The sequence below is a fragment of the Megascapheus bottae genome, chromosome 8, assembly GCF_031878675.1.
Source record: "Megascapheus bottae isolate mThoBot1 chromosome 8, mThoBot2.hap1, whole genome shotgun sequence".
NCBI lineage: Eukaryota > Metazoa > Chordata > Mammalia > Rodentia > Geomyidae > Megascapheus > Megascapheus bottae.
Window position 1 is genome coordinate 22,498,869 of NC_143516.1, and position 16,405 is coordinate 22,515,273.

Consider the following 16,405-nt stretch of genomic DNA (forward strand, 5'->3'; position numbering starts at 1 on the left):
GAGCTAAGCACAGTCCAGGAGAGTACAGGCAAGTGACGCAGAACGTCTGCAACTCAAGTTATTACACAGAAACAGTAATAATAATGTCAAAATTGTTAAGCTAATTATTTCTTAAACTAACATGTGCTGCTATGTGTTAATGTAGTGCCTCAAAGATCTTACTTGGAAGAGTTGGTTTAAGATCGACAAAGTGTACAATCACATTTGTGTTGTATAGGAACTAAATCCAGTGACTGAGGTCTTTGTAAAAAGGAAATATTGGACATTAACAGACCAATAGCGAGTCTATGAAGAGACTCAAGGAGAAGCTCTTTTCTCTATAAGCCCATGGGAGAGTTCTGGGATGCTTCTGTTGCTGATATTCCTGAAGGGAGCCAACTTTGTCTGCGTCTTTTATTACTAGTCATAACATCAAGAAGTATGAGACAATACATTATGCTATTTACCCAGCCTGTTTTGTGGTATTTTATGGAGCAGTCCTAGAGAACTAATACACGTGCATTTCTGGGTTTTGTTGGAGACTGCCTCTGGGTCTCTTAACTTGTTGCCTAGGACTTTTAATATGATAGGCTTAGCAAATAGCTTTAAGCTGCTCTGCTGTGTTAAGAAACATCTGGACTGTTATCTTGACAGCTGATTAATAGACTATTATGATTTATGTTAAGAAATGTTTGAAGTGTTATCTCGACAGGTCGACTTGCTCCATCTTGTCTTCCCAAACTCCCTTTTCCAGTTTATAATGAGATTCTTGAGGAACTCCCTTTTCTGCCTATAATGAATCTTGCAAAATTAAAAATTCCACTGCACTAGCCCCTACTTTAGAGCCCTATATAAACCCCCTCTGACTTTTAATAAACAGACCTTGATCAGAACACTGTCTTGGTCTCATTTCTTTGTGTTTGTCTGTCTCACTCATTTAGGTACGGTTCCCTCTCGGGTCTCAGTTGACTGAACCCTGCGGGCCAGGGCAGGGTTTGCTTCTGAATCCTAGCAAGAAGAGAGGTTCTTTTGTTGTCTGAGAAGGGTGCATGTGAAGACATATGGTTTTCTCAAAGTAGCCTTTGTAATTTCTTTTTTAGATACTACATTCTGGGAACCATGTGACCTAGTCTCCTTCTATAAATAGCAAAGTGAGCTGCAGGCTTTTTCAGCAGTCTTTGGACTTCAGCATGGCTACTGCTCAGTTGCTGGCTTATGTGGCATTTTCGGTTTTCTGTATCTTAACAGCCAGCTCCCTGGACACTTTCATGGCCGCTGTTTATGAGCATGCCGTGGTACTGCCTAACTTCACCATGACACCCGTGTCTCGTGAAGAGGCACTGGTGTTAATGAATCAGAATCTGGACATTTTGGAAGGAGCAATCACATCTGCAGCAAAACAGGTATCTTCTCTTCCGTCTCTCCCGTGTGCTAGATGTTATGTGAGCGAGGGCGGCTTACGGGACAGGGCCATTGTTAGGCTCAGTTAGACGTGTGTGAAGGGTGTATGTATTAGAATAGCCAAATTGTGTTATAATTAAAACTCTTCTTTCTTCTCTGACTCCTTAGAGCCAGGATATTATAATACTGCTCTGTCAGTAAAGGCGAAGTTAAATAGCAACACCAATGATATGCAGCAGAACCTTGAGGAACTGGCTGTAAATTCAGCATCTTTGCTCCTCTTTTCTGCTGTCGATGGAGGATATAGGCTAAATGGAGCAAATACCAGGTGTTAGTCTTACAATATTAATCACTTCAGGGTGCTTTTGCATCCTTAAGAATTTAAAGATTTTCAGGTAAGTTTATAATCTAAAAATCAACTGGAAGTTACATTACTTAACAGTGTGTGTATCATACCTGATTCTAGTTACAGGATAAAATATATGATAATGTATAGTAAGGGCTTGAGTTAAATGAAGGGCTTAAAGCAAAGCATTCAGGAGAAATATATGATCTGGACAGATATGGTTTAAATAAGATCTACATGGATCAAGTATAGACTAAGGATACATAAAGTATGATGAAAATCATGTATACATTCATATTACATGTATTTATCCTCACATCTAAAAGGTTATCAGGGTTTTCAATATTCTTCTTCATTCTCAGTCTATTTCCTCAAAGGGCATAGCAACTTTCAAGATGACTTTCCAGTCTGATAGTGTCCAGGTTAGCTGTGGGAAGACTTCTAGGCTTGGCATGACTCAGGTACCCTGTATGTGACTCTCCTTCTGAGGAGCTGGGATCATGTTTATATGGTAGTATGCAGGATCTTGGAGCAGAAGAAGAAATAACAGAGAAATGGAGGCTAATAGTCAGAGAAGGGTTGATCTGAAGAAAAAACTAGTTTTATTGTTAACAGTTGGGAAGAGTGGTAGAGCCCTGAATGCCTGGAAAATTATTGATGTCTCCAAAAGAATGAAAACGTTATGTAGTTATGTATAACTATACACTTTTACACATGAGAGTAAGATGAGGAAGTTAAACTTTTTGGGAAAAGAAAACGAGTAACACCAATACAGAAAATGAATGAATAAGGTTAAAAGGGACTTAAAAGCAGCTTCTTTGCCATTCTTCAGTTTCTCTTGTGGCTCCATCCCAACTTTTCAACTATTTGAGAAATGTTTAATGCTGCATGTCTTAACAGGGTGCACACATTATTGTGACACCAGAAGATGGTATTTACGGTATGAATTTCAACAGGAAAACCATTTACCCATACTTAGAGGACATCCCAGACCCTCAAGTCAACTGGATTCCTTGTGATCATCCCAGCAGGTAAAGAACCAAAGGGTGAACAATTCTGACTATCAGCTTGTTTACTTTTGATGACAGCTGCATGGATCCTAGTCATACTTCTGTCACTCGATAAAATAATACAATAAGGAGAGATTTATTTTGGGCTCATGTCTTCCAAAAATCTCAGTCCATGGTTACTTGGTTCTGTTGTTTTTGGCCTATAATGATGAAGAATACCAAGGCAAAAATATGTATGTAGGAGGCCTGCTACCTCAAAATGGCAAAACACGAGAGAGTGGGAAGGGATTGGCCCCCAGTATATTTTTTTTTGTTAGATCTGGTTTGAACTCAGGGCCTGAGCACTGTCCTTGGGCTTTCTCAAGGCTAGAGCTCTACGACTTGAGCTACAGCACCACTTCCAGCCTTTTCCATGTATGTGGTACTAAGGAATCAAACCTGGGTCTTTGTGCATACTAGACAAGCACTCTACCACTAGGCAAAACTACCAGCCCACTCAGTATCCTTTTCAAGTTCATATCCTCAATGATATAACTTCCTTCTATGTGTCTCCTTATCTTCCTACTTTCTAAAATTTCTGCCACCTCCTGTGAGGTGTAGCTTAAAGGCAACACTTAGCATTTGTAAAGCTCTAGGTTGAGCCTCAATACTACAGAACAAAATATAAAAAGTGAAAATAAATCAACAAGCAAGCAAGCAAGCATACAAACCAAAACCAATGAATTGGAAGCATATGCCAGTTTAGGATTAGTAATTAATTGTTTTTTTTTTTTTTCTCACTGGTTAGATAGCTGATGAGGTATAGCTCATTATTAACTTAGGAGGTGATGCAGCAAAAACTGTGTAAGTGGTGTGAATCAGGTCTAGACTAGAGAGATATGAGGTGGAATTAAAAAAGCATTATAATTAACATTAGGTAACCTGTATCATACAGAGAATCCAACTATTTAACATGCACCAGGGCCGGATCATTTTGGGAATTCTACTTTTCAACTTGTTCTCAAATTCCCACAGGCTAACAACTGTAACTACAGACAGACACACTGTGATTTTGATAAAGTTCAGTGTCCTTTATTCATTCACTTTGTTATCATTTCAGTGATCAGTGAGGAATCTGAATATATATTTCTTTCATGTGAAGGGTCAGGAACTTTATTGCATGAGAGCTGCTCCAGAAACACATACAACTTGCAAGGACTCTGGTGCTGGATGGGTGGCCCTGGTTAAGCACAGAGCTGGCATTGAAATGAATTTACCTGACAATAAATTTAAGTCACTAAAGAGGCTTCCTAGGGAAGATTCAAGCCTTTCAAGGAGCTACAGAATTTCAAAGTATTTATTTATTTTTGGCCACTCCTGGGGCTTGAACTCAACTCAGGGCCTGGGCGCTATCTTTGAACTTATTTTGCTCAAGGCTAACAGTCTCCCACTTGAGCCACAGTGTCACTTCCATATTTTTTTCTGTTTATGTGGTGCTGAGGAATCAAACCTAGGACTTCATGTCTGCTAGGCAAGCACTCTACCACTAAGCCATATCCTCAGCCCCCTCAAAGTAGCTTTATCAGACAGATACTTCCAGTGTATTTGTTGTTCAGGGCTATAGTGGAGGGGAGCCAGATCCTCAGGGATTCCTCTTGTTTTTCTTTCTTTCTTTATTCCTTCTTTCTTTCCTTCCCTTCCCTTCCCTTCCCTTCCTTTCTTTCTTTTTTCTTTTTTTGCCAGTACAGGGCCTTGAGCTCAGGGCCTGAGCACTATCCTTGGGCTTTCTCAAGGCCAGAGCTCTATTACTTGAACCACAGCACCATTTCTGTCTTTTTTAATGTATGTGGTACAGAGTCTTTGTGCATACTAGGCAAGCACTCTACCACTAGGCCAAACTCCCTTCTCCTTTCTTTCTTTTTATAAAATTTTATGTATTTATTAGAACTCCCCTATGACCCAGCAATTCCACTACTTGGCATTTACCCAACCATCCAGAAACAAGGACATACTAAACCCACTAGCACAACAATGTTCATTGCAGCACTATTCACCATAGCAAAGATATGGAACCAACCTAGATGTCCCTCAGTTGATGAGTGGATCAACAAGTTGTGGTATTTGTACACAATGGAATTCTATGCTGCTGTCAGAAAGAATGACATCGACCCATTTGTTAGGAAATGGAAAGACTTAGAAAAAATCATATTAAGTGAAGTAAGCCAGACTCAAAGGAACTTAGGCTCAATGGTTTCCCTCATTCGTCATAATCAGTAGAAACCTTGGGCTCTACTAGCAGAGATTTGCAATAGAGCAAAATCTTGATACATAAGGCCATATAATGTGAAGCTAATTGAAAGGACCTCCAGGATAGTGAAACAAAAGCCATATAATGAATGATTGTTGTCCTTAATGTACTATGTTGTCTCTCATCTCCTTTGCTGTCCCTTGGTTATCTCATATTGGTATAGTATCTCACTTTGTTATCTGATATATTGAATTTATTTGTATTTGGATATTTGAAATTTGATAGGGAAGGGGGGAAAACCAAGACGGGTGGGGGGTGTGGGGGGGGGAGGGAAATGGGTACCAAGACATGTGAAAGGGTATCAATGTATGTGAATTAATGCACCTTCTATCTGGCAAATATCATGTAACCCTTTTACTAATTACAATAAAAAAATTAAAAAAAAATAAAATTTTATGTATTTATTTTGTCAGTTGTAGAGCTTGAACTCAGTGCCTGGGCACTGTCCCTGAGCCTCTGTGCAAGGCTAGCACTCTACCACTTGAGCCAGAGAGCCATTATCCTCAGGGCTTTCTATTCTGCAATCTATCCAAAGTCTTCCTAGTTCTAAGTTTTGGCATACTTATTCAGAATATCTGTCAGTGTCTCAATGTCCCTGTCTTTATTTGTTTATTTATTTTTGGCCAGGTCTGGGGGTCAGTGAACAGGATATGCAACTTATTGCCCATAATATTTAGAAAATGTTGTGGACATTCAAACACGATCACGTCAATGAGTCCGTGATTACAGATCACTGTACACAGAATAAAGGAAAAAAAAACATGGACTGGACTTTTAGAATAGCCTCCTGTATTGCCTCTCCTCTTATTCCTGTTCTCTTCCTACTATTATTTAAAATTTCTTTTTGTATATATCAAATGGTAGCTTCAGGCTATCTTTATTTCATTGAAAGTTAAGCTTGCCTTATTAAAAAGAAAAAAAAATGTCTTTCTTTTCTAATATATGTATACTAGGTTTGGTGATACACAGATACAAGAAAGACTCAGCTGTCTGGCCAAACACAACTCCATTTATGTGGTAGCAAATATAGGAGACAAGAAGCCATGCAATGCCAGTGATCCTCGTTGTCCCCCTGATGGTCGTTATCAGTACAACACTAACGTGGTGTTTGATGCTCAGGGAAAACTTGTGGCCCGCTACCATAAGGTGAAATTAATTTTGAAATAAGTTATTGTATGTTCAGTGACTTATCCTGGGAAAGAGGGAAATGTTATTGACAGTAATAGGCATGCTTTGAACAATAAAGACAGAATGTAAATAGTGTTGATCAGGTGTGGCCAGCTCCTGCAAATTCCAGGAGTTTGCTGTGCATTTAAGCACATAGGTGTGTGTCACAGGGGGTGTCACCAAGAGCTACCTGCCCTGAAATGTAACGTTGACTTTTCAATTTCATTCTGCCATGTGTTCATTTATACAGTGTGAAACTCCATGAGGCTAAGAGGAATGTTCTATTGCAAGGTTTTGAATGGACTCTAAATCTGCTAGAGACAGTAAGAATAAATAGAAAATATGAACATGTTAGGCATATGCAGCATAGGACATTAAAAATACACAAGTCTAAGGAACAATGTTTAAATTTTTTTCTGTCATTCAAGTGACTACCATGATCAACTTTTAACCTGTTTGCTTGCAGACATTTTTTTTTTTTGCCAGTCCTGGGGCTTGGACTCAGGGCCCGATCACTATTCTTGGCTTTCTCAAGGCCAGAGCTCTACCACTTGACCCACAGTACCATTTCTGATTTTTTTCTATGTACGTGCTACAGAGAAATTGAACCCAGATCTTCGCGCGTGCGAGGCAAGCACTCCACAACTAGGCTGAACTCCAGGCCCCTTTCTTTCAGACTTTTTTAGTTGAATTGTGTGCATGTGTGTGTATGTGTGTCTATAACACTAGTTAGAGTTTGTTCGATTAAATGAGATTTCACACGCGCTTTCAATTTTCTAAAGCATATCTCATTGTCTTCTATGACCAAATGTTCAGTACAATTACATGTTCATTGCAATAAAGGATTTTTGAAAGTGAGGAAAAGAGCAGAAGAATGACCTGCCCTGGGCATGAGTGAAAGGTAGGATGAAAACCTCAGCAGATGGATTTGGCCTTGGGGAGAAAGCAACGTATATAGGTGTATAAAGTTCTTTGCCCAAAGGGAGTGGTTAAGGTTTTTTGTTTGGTTTGGTTTGGTTTTGGCAAATAGAGCTTATCTGTTTCATCTCTTAACCTTATGACTCAGGATGGTCTTAATACATAAAGCTAGACCGGCAGGCTTCATTCCATTGCAGGGGCTCTGGTTCTCTAAAGCCAGATATGAATATTACTGTCAAATAAATGTTAGCTCCACTTTTTTTTTTTTGCCAGTCCTGGGCTTGAGCTCAGGGCCTGAGCACTGTCCTTGGACTTTCTCAAGGCTAGAGCTCTACCACGTGAGCCTCAGCACCACTTCTGGCTTTTTTCTATGATTGTGGTACCAAGAAATTGAACTCGGGTCTTCTACCACTAGGCCAAACTCCTGGCCCAGCTCCACTTTTTATTCAGAGAATGTTGTGGGCATTCGAACAGGAGCACATCACTGAGTATGTAATTATTTCTCTTTACTCTTTGTTCATCACAGCAACATCTTTTCATGAGTGAATCTTTTCACTTCAATGCACCCCAAGATGCTGAGATTGTGACTTTCAACACTCCCTTTGGCAAGTTTGGCATTTTTACATGCTTTGATGTCCTCTTCCGCGACCCTGCCATTACCCTGGTGACAGATTTCCATGTGGACACCATCCTCTTCTCAACAGCTTGGATGGATGTTCTGCCTCACCTTTCAGCCATTGAATTCCACTCAGCTTGGGCTATGGGCATGGGGGTCAATTTACTTGCATCCAATTTACATCGCCCTGAGAAAAGAATGACAGGTAATGTGTCATCTTCGTGACTTGGTTAAAAAGAAAATAATTGAAACAAACCCAAGCATGTACTCCTTAATTCAATGTTTTTTTCCCAACTTTCTGAATATCAATCTCCATCTAAATTGCTTATAGATTTATTTCACTTTATCCAACTTGAATATACATTCTTTCTAAGAAGAAATCATCACTGTTTACCTGAAAAATCTTTCTTCTTGACTTCCTCTTGTCATTTTATTGGATTGCTTTTCATTGTTCTGTTCTCTTCTCAACATACTTTTCTGACGTTAATGAAATGCATAGCACAGATTGAGTAAAACAATATGAATTTCAAAATGACAATAACAACTACGAACTCTCTTCTCGTTTTCTTGTTGTGAATGGAATGGTGTTTTCCAACTGAATGGCATCTCCAGGAAGTGGCATTTATGCACCCGATTCTCCAAAAGCATTTTATTATGATAGGAAGACAGAAGAGGGGAAGCTTCTCCTCTCACAGCTGGAATCTCACCCCTACCACCCCGAGGTGAACTGGCATTCGTATGCCAGCAGCATAGGAGCACTCTCAACTGGAAACCAAGAATTTAAGAGCAGTGCCTTTTATGATGAGTACACCTTTGTGGAGCTCACAGGAATCACAGGAAATTATACCATTTGCCAGAAAGCTCTCTGCTGTCATCTCAACTACCAGATGTCCGAGAAGAGATCGGATGAAGTTTATGCTCTAGGGGCATTTGATGGATTGCACACAGTTGAAGGGCGTTATCATCTACAGGTATGTTTGGTGTTAGAATCGTTACTAAAGAAAATATAGACACACAGGTAAAGTTGAATGTCAGATGAACAAGAAATGAGCTTTTTTTTGGGTATAGTCTATTTTCCACTTTAGGAAAAACATCATTACTAAAATAATTGTGTATCTGAAGATTAAATTTAGCTGAGAAGATCATATTTTTATTTGATAACTCTTGAAATCTCACATCGCAGACCAATCTTAAAGGGGGTGGAAAAGAAGTCAGAATTTATGGAGTACTTCCAGAGTACTCACATTGAAGTCACTCAAGTTGAAATGGAGCAGTGGCTCAAATAAAAGAGTGTTAACCTTGAGCAAAAGAGCTCAGGGACAGTGTCTAGGCCCTGGAACTCAAGCCCCAGGTCCAGAATTTTAAAAAGTCATCCAAATTATGCCAGGCATGTTGGCACATACCTGTAATTTCAGCACTTTGGAAGCAAAGGTAGTTCAACTCTGAGTGAAAGGCTCCTTGAGCTACCTGGTGAGACCCTATCTCAAAAAAAGTTTCTTTTTTTAACACTATGATAACTGAAATACACAATGAAACAGCTGTGATATGTCCTATGTAGACAAAGTTAGAGATTTCCCCTATGTGTTCCATATAATTCACATCTCACTTGAAGAGCTTGATCTTCATCTTGATTAACAGATAGAATGTACCAGAGACAGATGGAGCTGACCTCTGAGATTGTTCAATAGAATGGTGGGCTGCTACACATTAGATATGTCACAGCTCACAACCCCACTATTACAGTCTGATGGGATGATGTGGCTCTTCTCTTCTTTGATCTGGCCCCCATCCTGTCACCCAGCTCTTTGCAATATTTTCTTGTCTTGTTGACAATCTCAGCTCATTCTGCTCTATTCTTTACACTACAAGTTTGGAAACAACAAAAAAGCCACCTTGGGTCATATTACTCTCTTGCTTAAAGTTCCTCACTGGTAAATGAAGAATGAACGTAAAACCCTCACAATCTTTGTGTATGGTCATTTCCTGCTTTGTATCCTCTTTACGCCTCTTCTCACAGATGCTCTGGGCTTCTGCAATAAAAAGAAAGGTTCTTACCTCCAATTGGAGAGCATCCTCAGGGCCTCTGGCTATCTGCATGGTTTCTTTCTTTATCCATGGTGACATGACCCCCATTTCCCACAGTGCTTTGCAATTGTTATCTTTACCAAGAAGGTGGTAATAAGATATCTACAGTACCATTGTGATCTCTTCAACTCAGCTAGGGACCTCATTTATGGGACTACCTACTATCTTAAGCTTAATTTATCAGAGTTACATCCTGTGATATTATTTGCCTATTGTTTAATTTTATGTGTCCCCTGAGTGCAAGAACTGTGCCAACGATGCCTACTTCATAACATTTTGTTTTCTCTATGATACTCTATTGATGCTTGCTCCTATTCACATTTATTGATTACCAACTGCATGCCACTGCACATATTTTGTGCTAATGATATGAAGGCGTGAAGTATAGCCTAGGTGAGGAGAGATATCTCTTTAGTATATATTATTAGTCTGGTAGAATATAGAATGCTCATTTTGAGGAGCTGAATTTAGTCCAATCTAGAAAGACCTGAGACATTTCTACAGTTGATGTAAATGAAAAAGAGTGGGAAGGGATTCTAGATCTAGTAGGGAGCCTGAACAATGAAATGCATGGATGCATAGAACACAATATCCTGCGAAGATCACACCATTATCTGTTTCTTAGGCAAAGCATGAACAGGAAGAGTTAGTGGAGAATACCCTTGGAAGCAGCATTGTACCTTGTAAAATCTTACCTGGCATTCATGAAATCTATGCTTTATTTTATCCTTGATGGTTGTTTTTGGAAAGTATTTAGGCTCAAAATAATATAGTCAGATCTGCTTTCGGATTGATCAGGTTTTTAGCAAGAGTGGATGGAAGGTAAGGTGCCTTTGAGAGACCAGGGTGAAAGGAGCAGATTAGATCTCAATGAGAATATGCTAAGTGCAGGTAAGATCTGCTGGTTTTTGAGTGCCCAGGGGACATAAAATTAGAGTTATCCAGCAGACTGTTGAATGCATGGCTCTAGTGCTTAAAAAGATGGATTAAGAAATATTGTCTTAAAAACTAGCAAGACACAAGTGTCAATGAAACCTTTAGGAGTGAATGACATTGCAAAAGTGACAATGCAGACAGAGACATCCAGAGTTCCAGGGTTTAGGGTAGGAAAATGGACAGAAGTATTGGATCATGCAGATACAATCGGGAAATACAGGAGAGTTTTAAAAGAGAACTATTTTGGTTACCAAGAAAACACAGATTCTTTGAGAAAATTGTGGGGGCATATTTATACTCTACCTGTAACATTGTTGTAACAAATAGATTATGGTAGAATATGGGGGATTATAATAGCAAAGTGAAAGACTATTGGTTGAGAAGTCATAGAGCAGTGAAGCTCCTTCAAGGGTAAAAAGAGAACTTCTTCATCTCTTGTCTGAGATGAAGAAACGTGAAATAAGACCAAGACTAGATGGAGCCATATGGTCAGGAGAGCTTGTTTCCTGGAGATAGGAAAGAAGCGAGAGACTGGATCAAATAGCTTGAAGAAACTCTTTAAAGGAAGAAAAGAGTTGGAAGAGTGACTGCGGAAGAGTGGAAGAGGCAGCAACCTAGATTTTCTTTTTTAGATTTCTGAGGAAATCAATACATAAAGGAATAGATTAATAAGAGAAGTGAATTCCCTTTAACTTTATTCTCTGTACTCTCTGGCTTTTTTGTATTCCCCGATGGGGGCAAGAATCTTCCATATCCCCAGCTCTGGGACATTGAGACTCTACAACAGTGTAATGAATTAGACACAAAACACTCAAAAACTAGAAATCAAATTCAGGGACATGACTAAAGTGTTGAGAACCTGAATCCAACAGTCAGAAAATTCTGAGTGAGTTCTCTTTGTCACCATGTACTAGCCTAGCTATATGACCTTTGATTTAGACTTCAACTTCTTTAGGTCAGTACTGATCCTTATTGTATATGTGAATTTACTGTCATCTATTAAATATTTATAATATTTTTGCTATATTCGGTCATGTGCTGAAGGCTAAAGATATTGAGTATAAAAGAGATAGTCATTATTTTCATGGAATATAAGTCTGTGTATGGAGGGGTAAACATCAAACAGGAAACTAAGAAAACTGTTATTCAATTTTAGTTGTAATAAATGCTGCAAATGAAAGAGTATCATACAAAATTAGAGCATATTGCTAGAGGAGCTGATACAGTGCTGGAGAAAGGATGCTAAGAGTGAAACCTGTTTGCTTTGTGTTTGCCTACCACTTTCTACAGCCCATCAGCACCTTCTGCCTTTGATCATATAATATAATATATAGGATATATATTATATATACATAACATATAATATATATAATATATATTATACATAATGGATCATGGAGCTTGAACGCAGCCTAGACACTGTCCCTGAGCTCTTCAGCTCAAGGCTACCACCCTACTCCTGGGCCTGGGTGTTGTCCTTGAGCCCTACCCTGGAGCTAAGCCCCATTTCCCATTTTCTAGAGGTTAACTGGAGATAAGAGTCTCAGGTTCTTTTGTGCCCAGGCTGGCTTTGAACCTTGATCCTCAGATCTCAGCCTCCTGAGTAGCTAGGATTGTAAGTGTGAGCCACTGCACCCAGCTCTTTATAAGATTTTTGATTCAATAAATAAATGTAATGTATTAATTATTGCGGTTGGCACATGAAATGTTCTTAGTAAATGTTGAAATATTAACATTATTATTGATACTAAAAATATGTATAGTGAAAGTAAACTTAATTGACCTTTTCAGCCCTTGCTCAGATATAAAAAAACAATGTGACATTTTGAATTCAAGTCAAGGACACATTGCAATTGCAATTTTTAAAATTTGTACCAAGTAAAAGTTTACACTAAAGATTACACTAGTAATTAAGTTAGCTTAACTATTTTTTTTGCAAAAGCATCTAACTTTTTATTGATTATGAAGCAATGAAGGCACCTAGTAGGTTAAAACTGGCTTGCTCTGTTACACACAGGGCCATCGTGGGTGAGATTGCTGTGATGCATCTGCTCTCCAGAATTTCCCTTTAAATACAAACTTAAGGGAAGCTGGCAACTGCTGACCTCTTAGGGAACATGGTGGGGAAACATCTGCAGGCACTTCACATTGCTACACTTAGGTTTAAACAAAACAAGCCTCTCTGGTGGTGTTGACGTTGTTCTTGAGAGGATATCCCCATTTTAGGATGTTTGGATACACTCCTCCTGCTGGATAGTTTCCTTTGAGAAAAGAGTGTTGTTTTTTTTTTTTTTGTTGTTTTTATTTTTGTTTTTTTCCTTCAGTATTAGTTTTCTTCAATTTTGATTGGTCAAACTTCTCCACTTGGGACATGTCTGGTTTATCACTCATCTTCAGTAAGAGGCTGGAGGCCTGGTGACTCCAGCTAAGACCTTGGTGGAAAGAGAAGGCTTGCCAGCAACCAGGCAGGTTGGGTCTAATTTAACTATTTTTCAAAGATGGAACTCGGGGGCCAGGAGTTTGGCCTAGTGGTAGAGTGCTTGCCTAGCATGCATGTAGACTAGGGTTCGATTCCTTGGTACCCCACATACATAGCAAAAAGCCGGAAGTGGTGCTGAGGCTCAAGTGGTAGAGTGCTAGCCTTGAGAAAGTCCAAGAATAGTGCTCAAGCCCTGAGCTCAAGCTCAGGACTGGCAAAAAAAAAAAAAAGATGGAACTCTTGATAATTAGAAACATTGCTAACTACATTGCTAACTTGAGAACCAGAGTATTGTTTATGTTTACAGGAAAAAGATCCAACTGTGTATGTTGATAATTTATTCTAACAGATTGTGGAAGAATTAAAGTCTGAATTTTTAATCTTTATTGCCAGAGACATTAGTTATTCATCAATAAATGAGATAACTCTAATGAGTTATAATAGCCATATTTTGCTGACTAAATAGGCCTACACATTTAAAAAATTGTCTTTATTCCTGCTAATTAGCAAAATTGTACCCAAAGTAACATGTTTTAATAGATATATAATTATGAAATGATGAGCTCAAACGAATCACAGATGCATGATGTCTCTCTTTGGACTTTTTGATTCTACCGTTTCACTAGGTTTGCACAATGCTGAAGTGTAAAACCACTTACCGTCAGACCTGTGGCGCTTCAGTTGACACAGCTTCTACTAGGTTTGAAATGTTCTCTCTCAGTGGCACTTTTGGAACCCAGTATGTCTTTCCGGAGGTGTTGTTGAGTGAAGTTCGGCTCGCACCTGGAGAATTTAAGGTACCAACCTTTGCTTAATTTTCCCAATGAACTGCATGTAAATGGAAATACTGGTTTATTTCAAGAGCTGCCCAAATCAAAAATATTTCCACTGGAGAAGGAAGGATTATCTTTGGGAAAGGCTCTGAACATACCAAGTTTCTTATTCTTAATAAAAGAATCAGTGTGTCCTTAAGTGTTCTTATTTGAGAAGTTATGGTAAGTCTAGGCTGCTTCTGGTCTTTTGAGTAGGAAGAAGGTGGAAAGAGAACAAGTCAGTACCTGTCCCAGTTGAGAGGAATCCTTTTCTTGTGGGCCTAGTGTGATTACAGGAATAAGGAGTAAAGGAAAAGGTGAAGGAGAATTCAAGGGTAGCTCATGTTGATAAGGAAGTCCAGAAGTAATCGCTTGTTTCATGTGTGCTCTTCCCAGCCACATTCTTCTAGTGGCTTTTCCTGTAGCTTTTGCCTTCTCTCACCTTAACTCAGAAACAGCTGCTGGGATAAGGGAGGAAAACTATGGGAATGAGTGATGGTGCAGGGAGTCATTAGCACTCATTTTAGATCCTGGTTAATCATTTGTAATCATTTGGAGAAGCCTTCACCAGTAATTTCTGATAACCTTTATACAGAGAATTTTATTAACTAACTTATGTAATGCTAACTACTTTAAAAAGAAATCTTCAGGAAAGCCACTGAAATAATCCGTTCTTAGAAAAGTGGCTATGCCCTTTTAGTTGGTAAAATAACATTCCTCCCTTATTATAGCCATCTGGTTTACTAAACAAATAATGTACCTAGAGATTTGGAGATGTATGAGAGTACTAAATTTCTCTCTTATGGACAACTACCACATCCATTGGTTCATGTCTATGAATCCATGGGATGTTTCTTTCAATAAATAGATCATATTTATTATAGGCATTTTGACAATAAATGAGCCAGTGCTACTTCTAATTTTAGTATGTTCTGCAATGCTTCAAATGTTTTTAAAATTGCTTTTTATTTTATTTTTTGTGGTGCCAGGGATCAAACTTTGCTTTGGGTGTGATCGGTAAGAATTCTACACAACTGAGTCACATCCTCAGCCCTTCAAATATGCCTAATAGAACAAAAATTTAGCCAGTGTTATCACTTTTTTCTTACTTTTTTTAATCTGTTTTTGAATTCAAGGCCTAGGCTCTCTTCCCCGAGGCTCATTGTGCTAAAGGTTAGATCTCTACTACTTGCACCACATGTCTGGCTTTTTCCACATAGTTTATTGGAGATAAGAGTCCCATTGACTTTTCTACCTGGGCTGGCTTTGAACCATGATGTTCAGATCTCAGCCTCCTGAGTAGCTAGGATTACAGGCCTGAGCCACCAGCACTGGGCTTTCCTGTTTCTTCAACCAGTTATACTAAGTGTTAAAACTATGTTGTGGGATTGTACAATTTAAAAGGTAGACCCTGTGTATTTTTCTGTTTTAATTAGGTGTCAAGTGATGGTCGTTTGTTTAGTGTGAAGGCGACATCTGGACCTGTGTTGACAGTCTCTCTGTTTGGAAGGGTATATGAGAAGGACCAGGCCTCAGATGCTGTCTCAGACCTCACAGCACGGGCAGTGAGCATAATGCTAATAGTTGTGACACCTATGGTATTATTATGTTGGTAGACCATTTACATTTTTATTTTATTTAGGATAATTAAAAATGATGGATGCGAGAAGAGTGGTCTGAGCTTTTGCTTATGTATCTGTGAAAAACAAACACATACTTCTCTTTAACATACTCATGTAGCAGACAATATAAGCCTCATAGAGAATTGCTTATGATAGATTTTCAAAAACCATAGACATTGGTTTTTCTTGGAACTGAGTTGGTTATATCAAGTGAATATCATACAGGTTCCACTAAGAAGTAAAAGTGATAGTAAAGCAACACATTGCAAAGAGTCATAACACATACTTTGAAGAATTCTGAATTCTCTTTTAGAGCACATCTCTTATCTAGTTCTGTTTAAGATTTCCAGTTGTTTTCCTTGTTTGCTCTGCTGGTTATTTACCTAAACAATACATTTCGGTGCTACAATGGGTTGAATAACATACTCTCAGATTTGCAAGTCCTAACTTATGAATTGAAGTCCTAACTCCCAATACTTGTGTGTCTTTGGAGCTTCCATTCCAAAGCCAAAATGAAGCCACACGGATGGATCATTGAATCCGACTGATATTCTTATATGATATTCTTAATGATCATGCAGTCACAAAGAGGAATGGGCATCTATAAGCCAAAGAAAGATGCCTCAGAAGAAACCACCTCTGCCACATCGGTGTTAACATCTCACCACCCCAGTGATGAGAAGATAAGTCATTTGTGTTGTTGAAGTCACCCAATCTGTTGTACTCTGTTATGGCTTCTCTTAGCAA

At 38.8% G+C, this 16,405-nt stretch overlaps 1 protein-coding gene across 2 annotated transcripts; it reads left to right on the top strand.

Annotated features, from left to right (window-relative positions):
- The first annotated feature begins 872 nt into the window (after positions 1–872).
- Vnn1 (vanin 1) lies at positions 873–15,705 on the top strand. Of its 2 annotated transcripts, XM_090338108.1 has the most exons (8): positions 873–920; positions 1,080–1,382; positions 2,627–2,757; positions 5,977–6,169; positions 7,635–7,929; positions 8,337–8,695; positions 13,851–14,021; positions 15,473–15,705. In XM_090338108.1, the coding sequence occupies exons 2-8, from the start codon at positions 1,170–1,172 to the stop codon at positions 15,650–15,652; spliced, it is 1,542 nt and encodes a 513-aa protein (XP_090194234.1). In that variant the 5' UTR covers positions 873–920; positions 1,080–1,169; the 3' UTR covers positions 15,653–15,705. The 2 variants fall into 2 exon arrangements, with proteins under 2 accessions (XP_090194234.1, XP_090194233.1); XM_090338107.1 differs by having other exon boundaries at positions 873–1,382.
- The last annotated feature ends 700 nt before the right edge of the window (positions 15,706–16,405 follow it).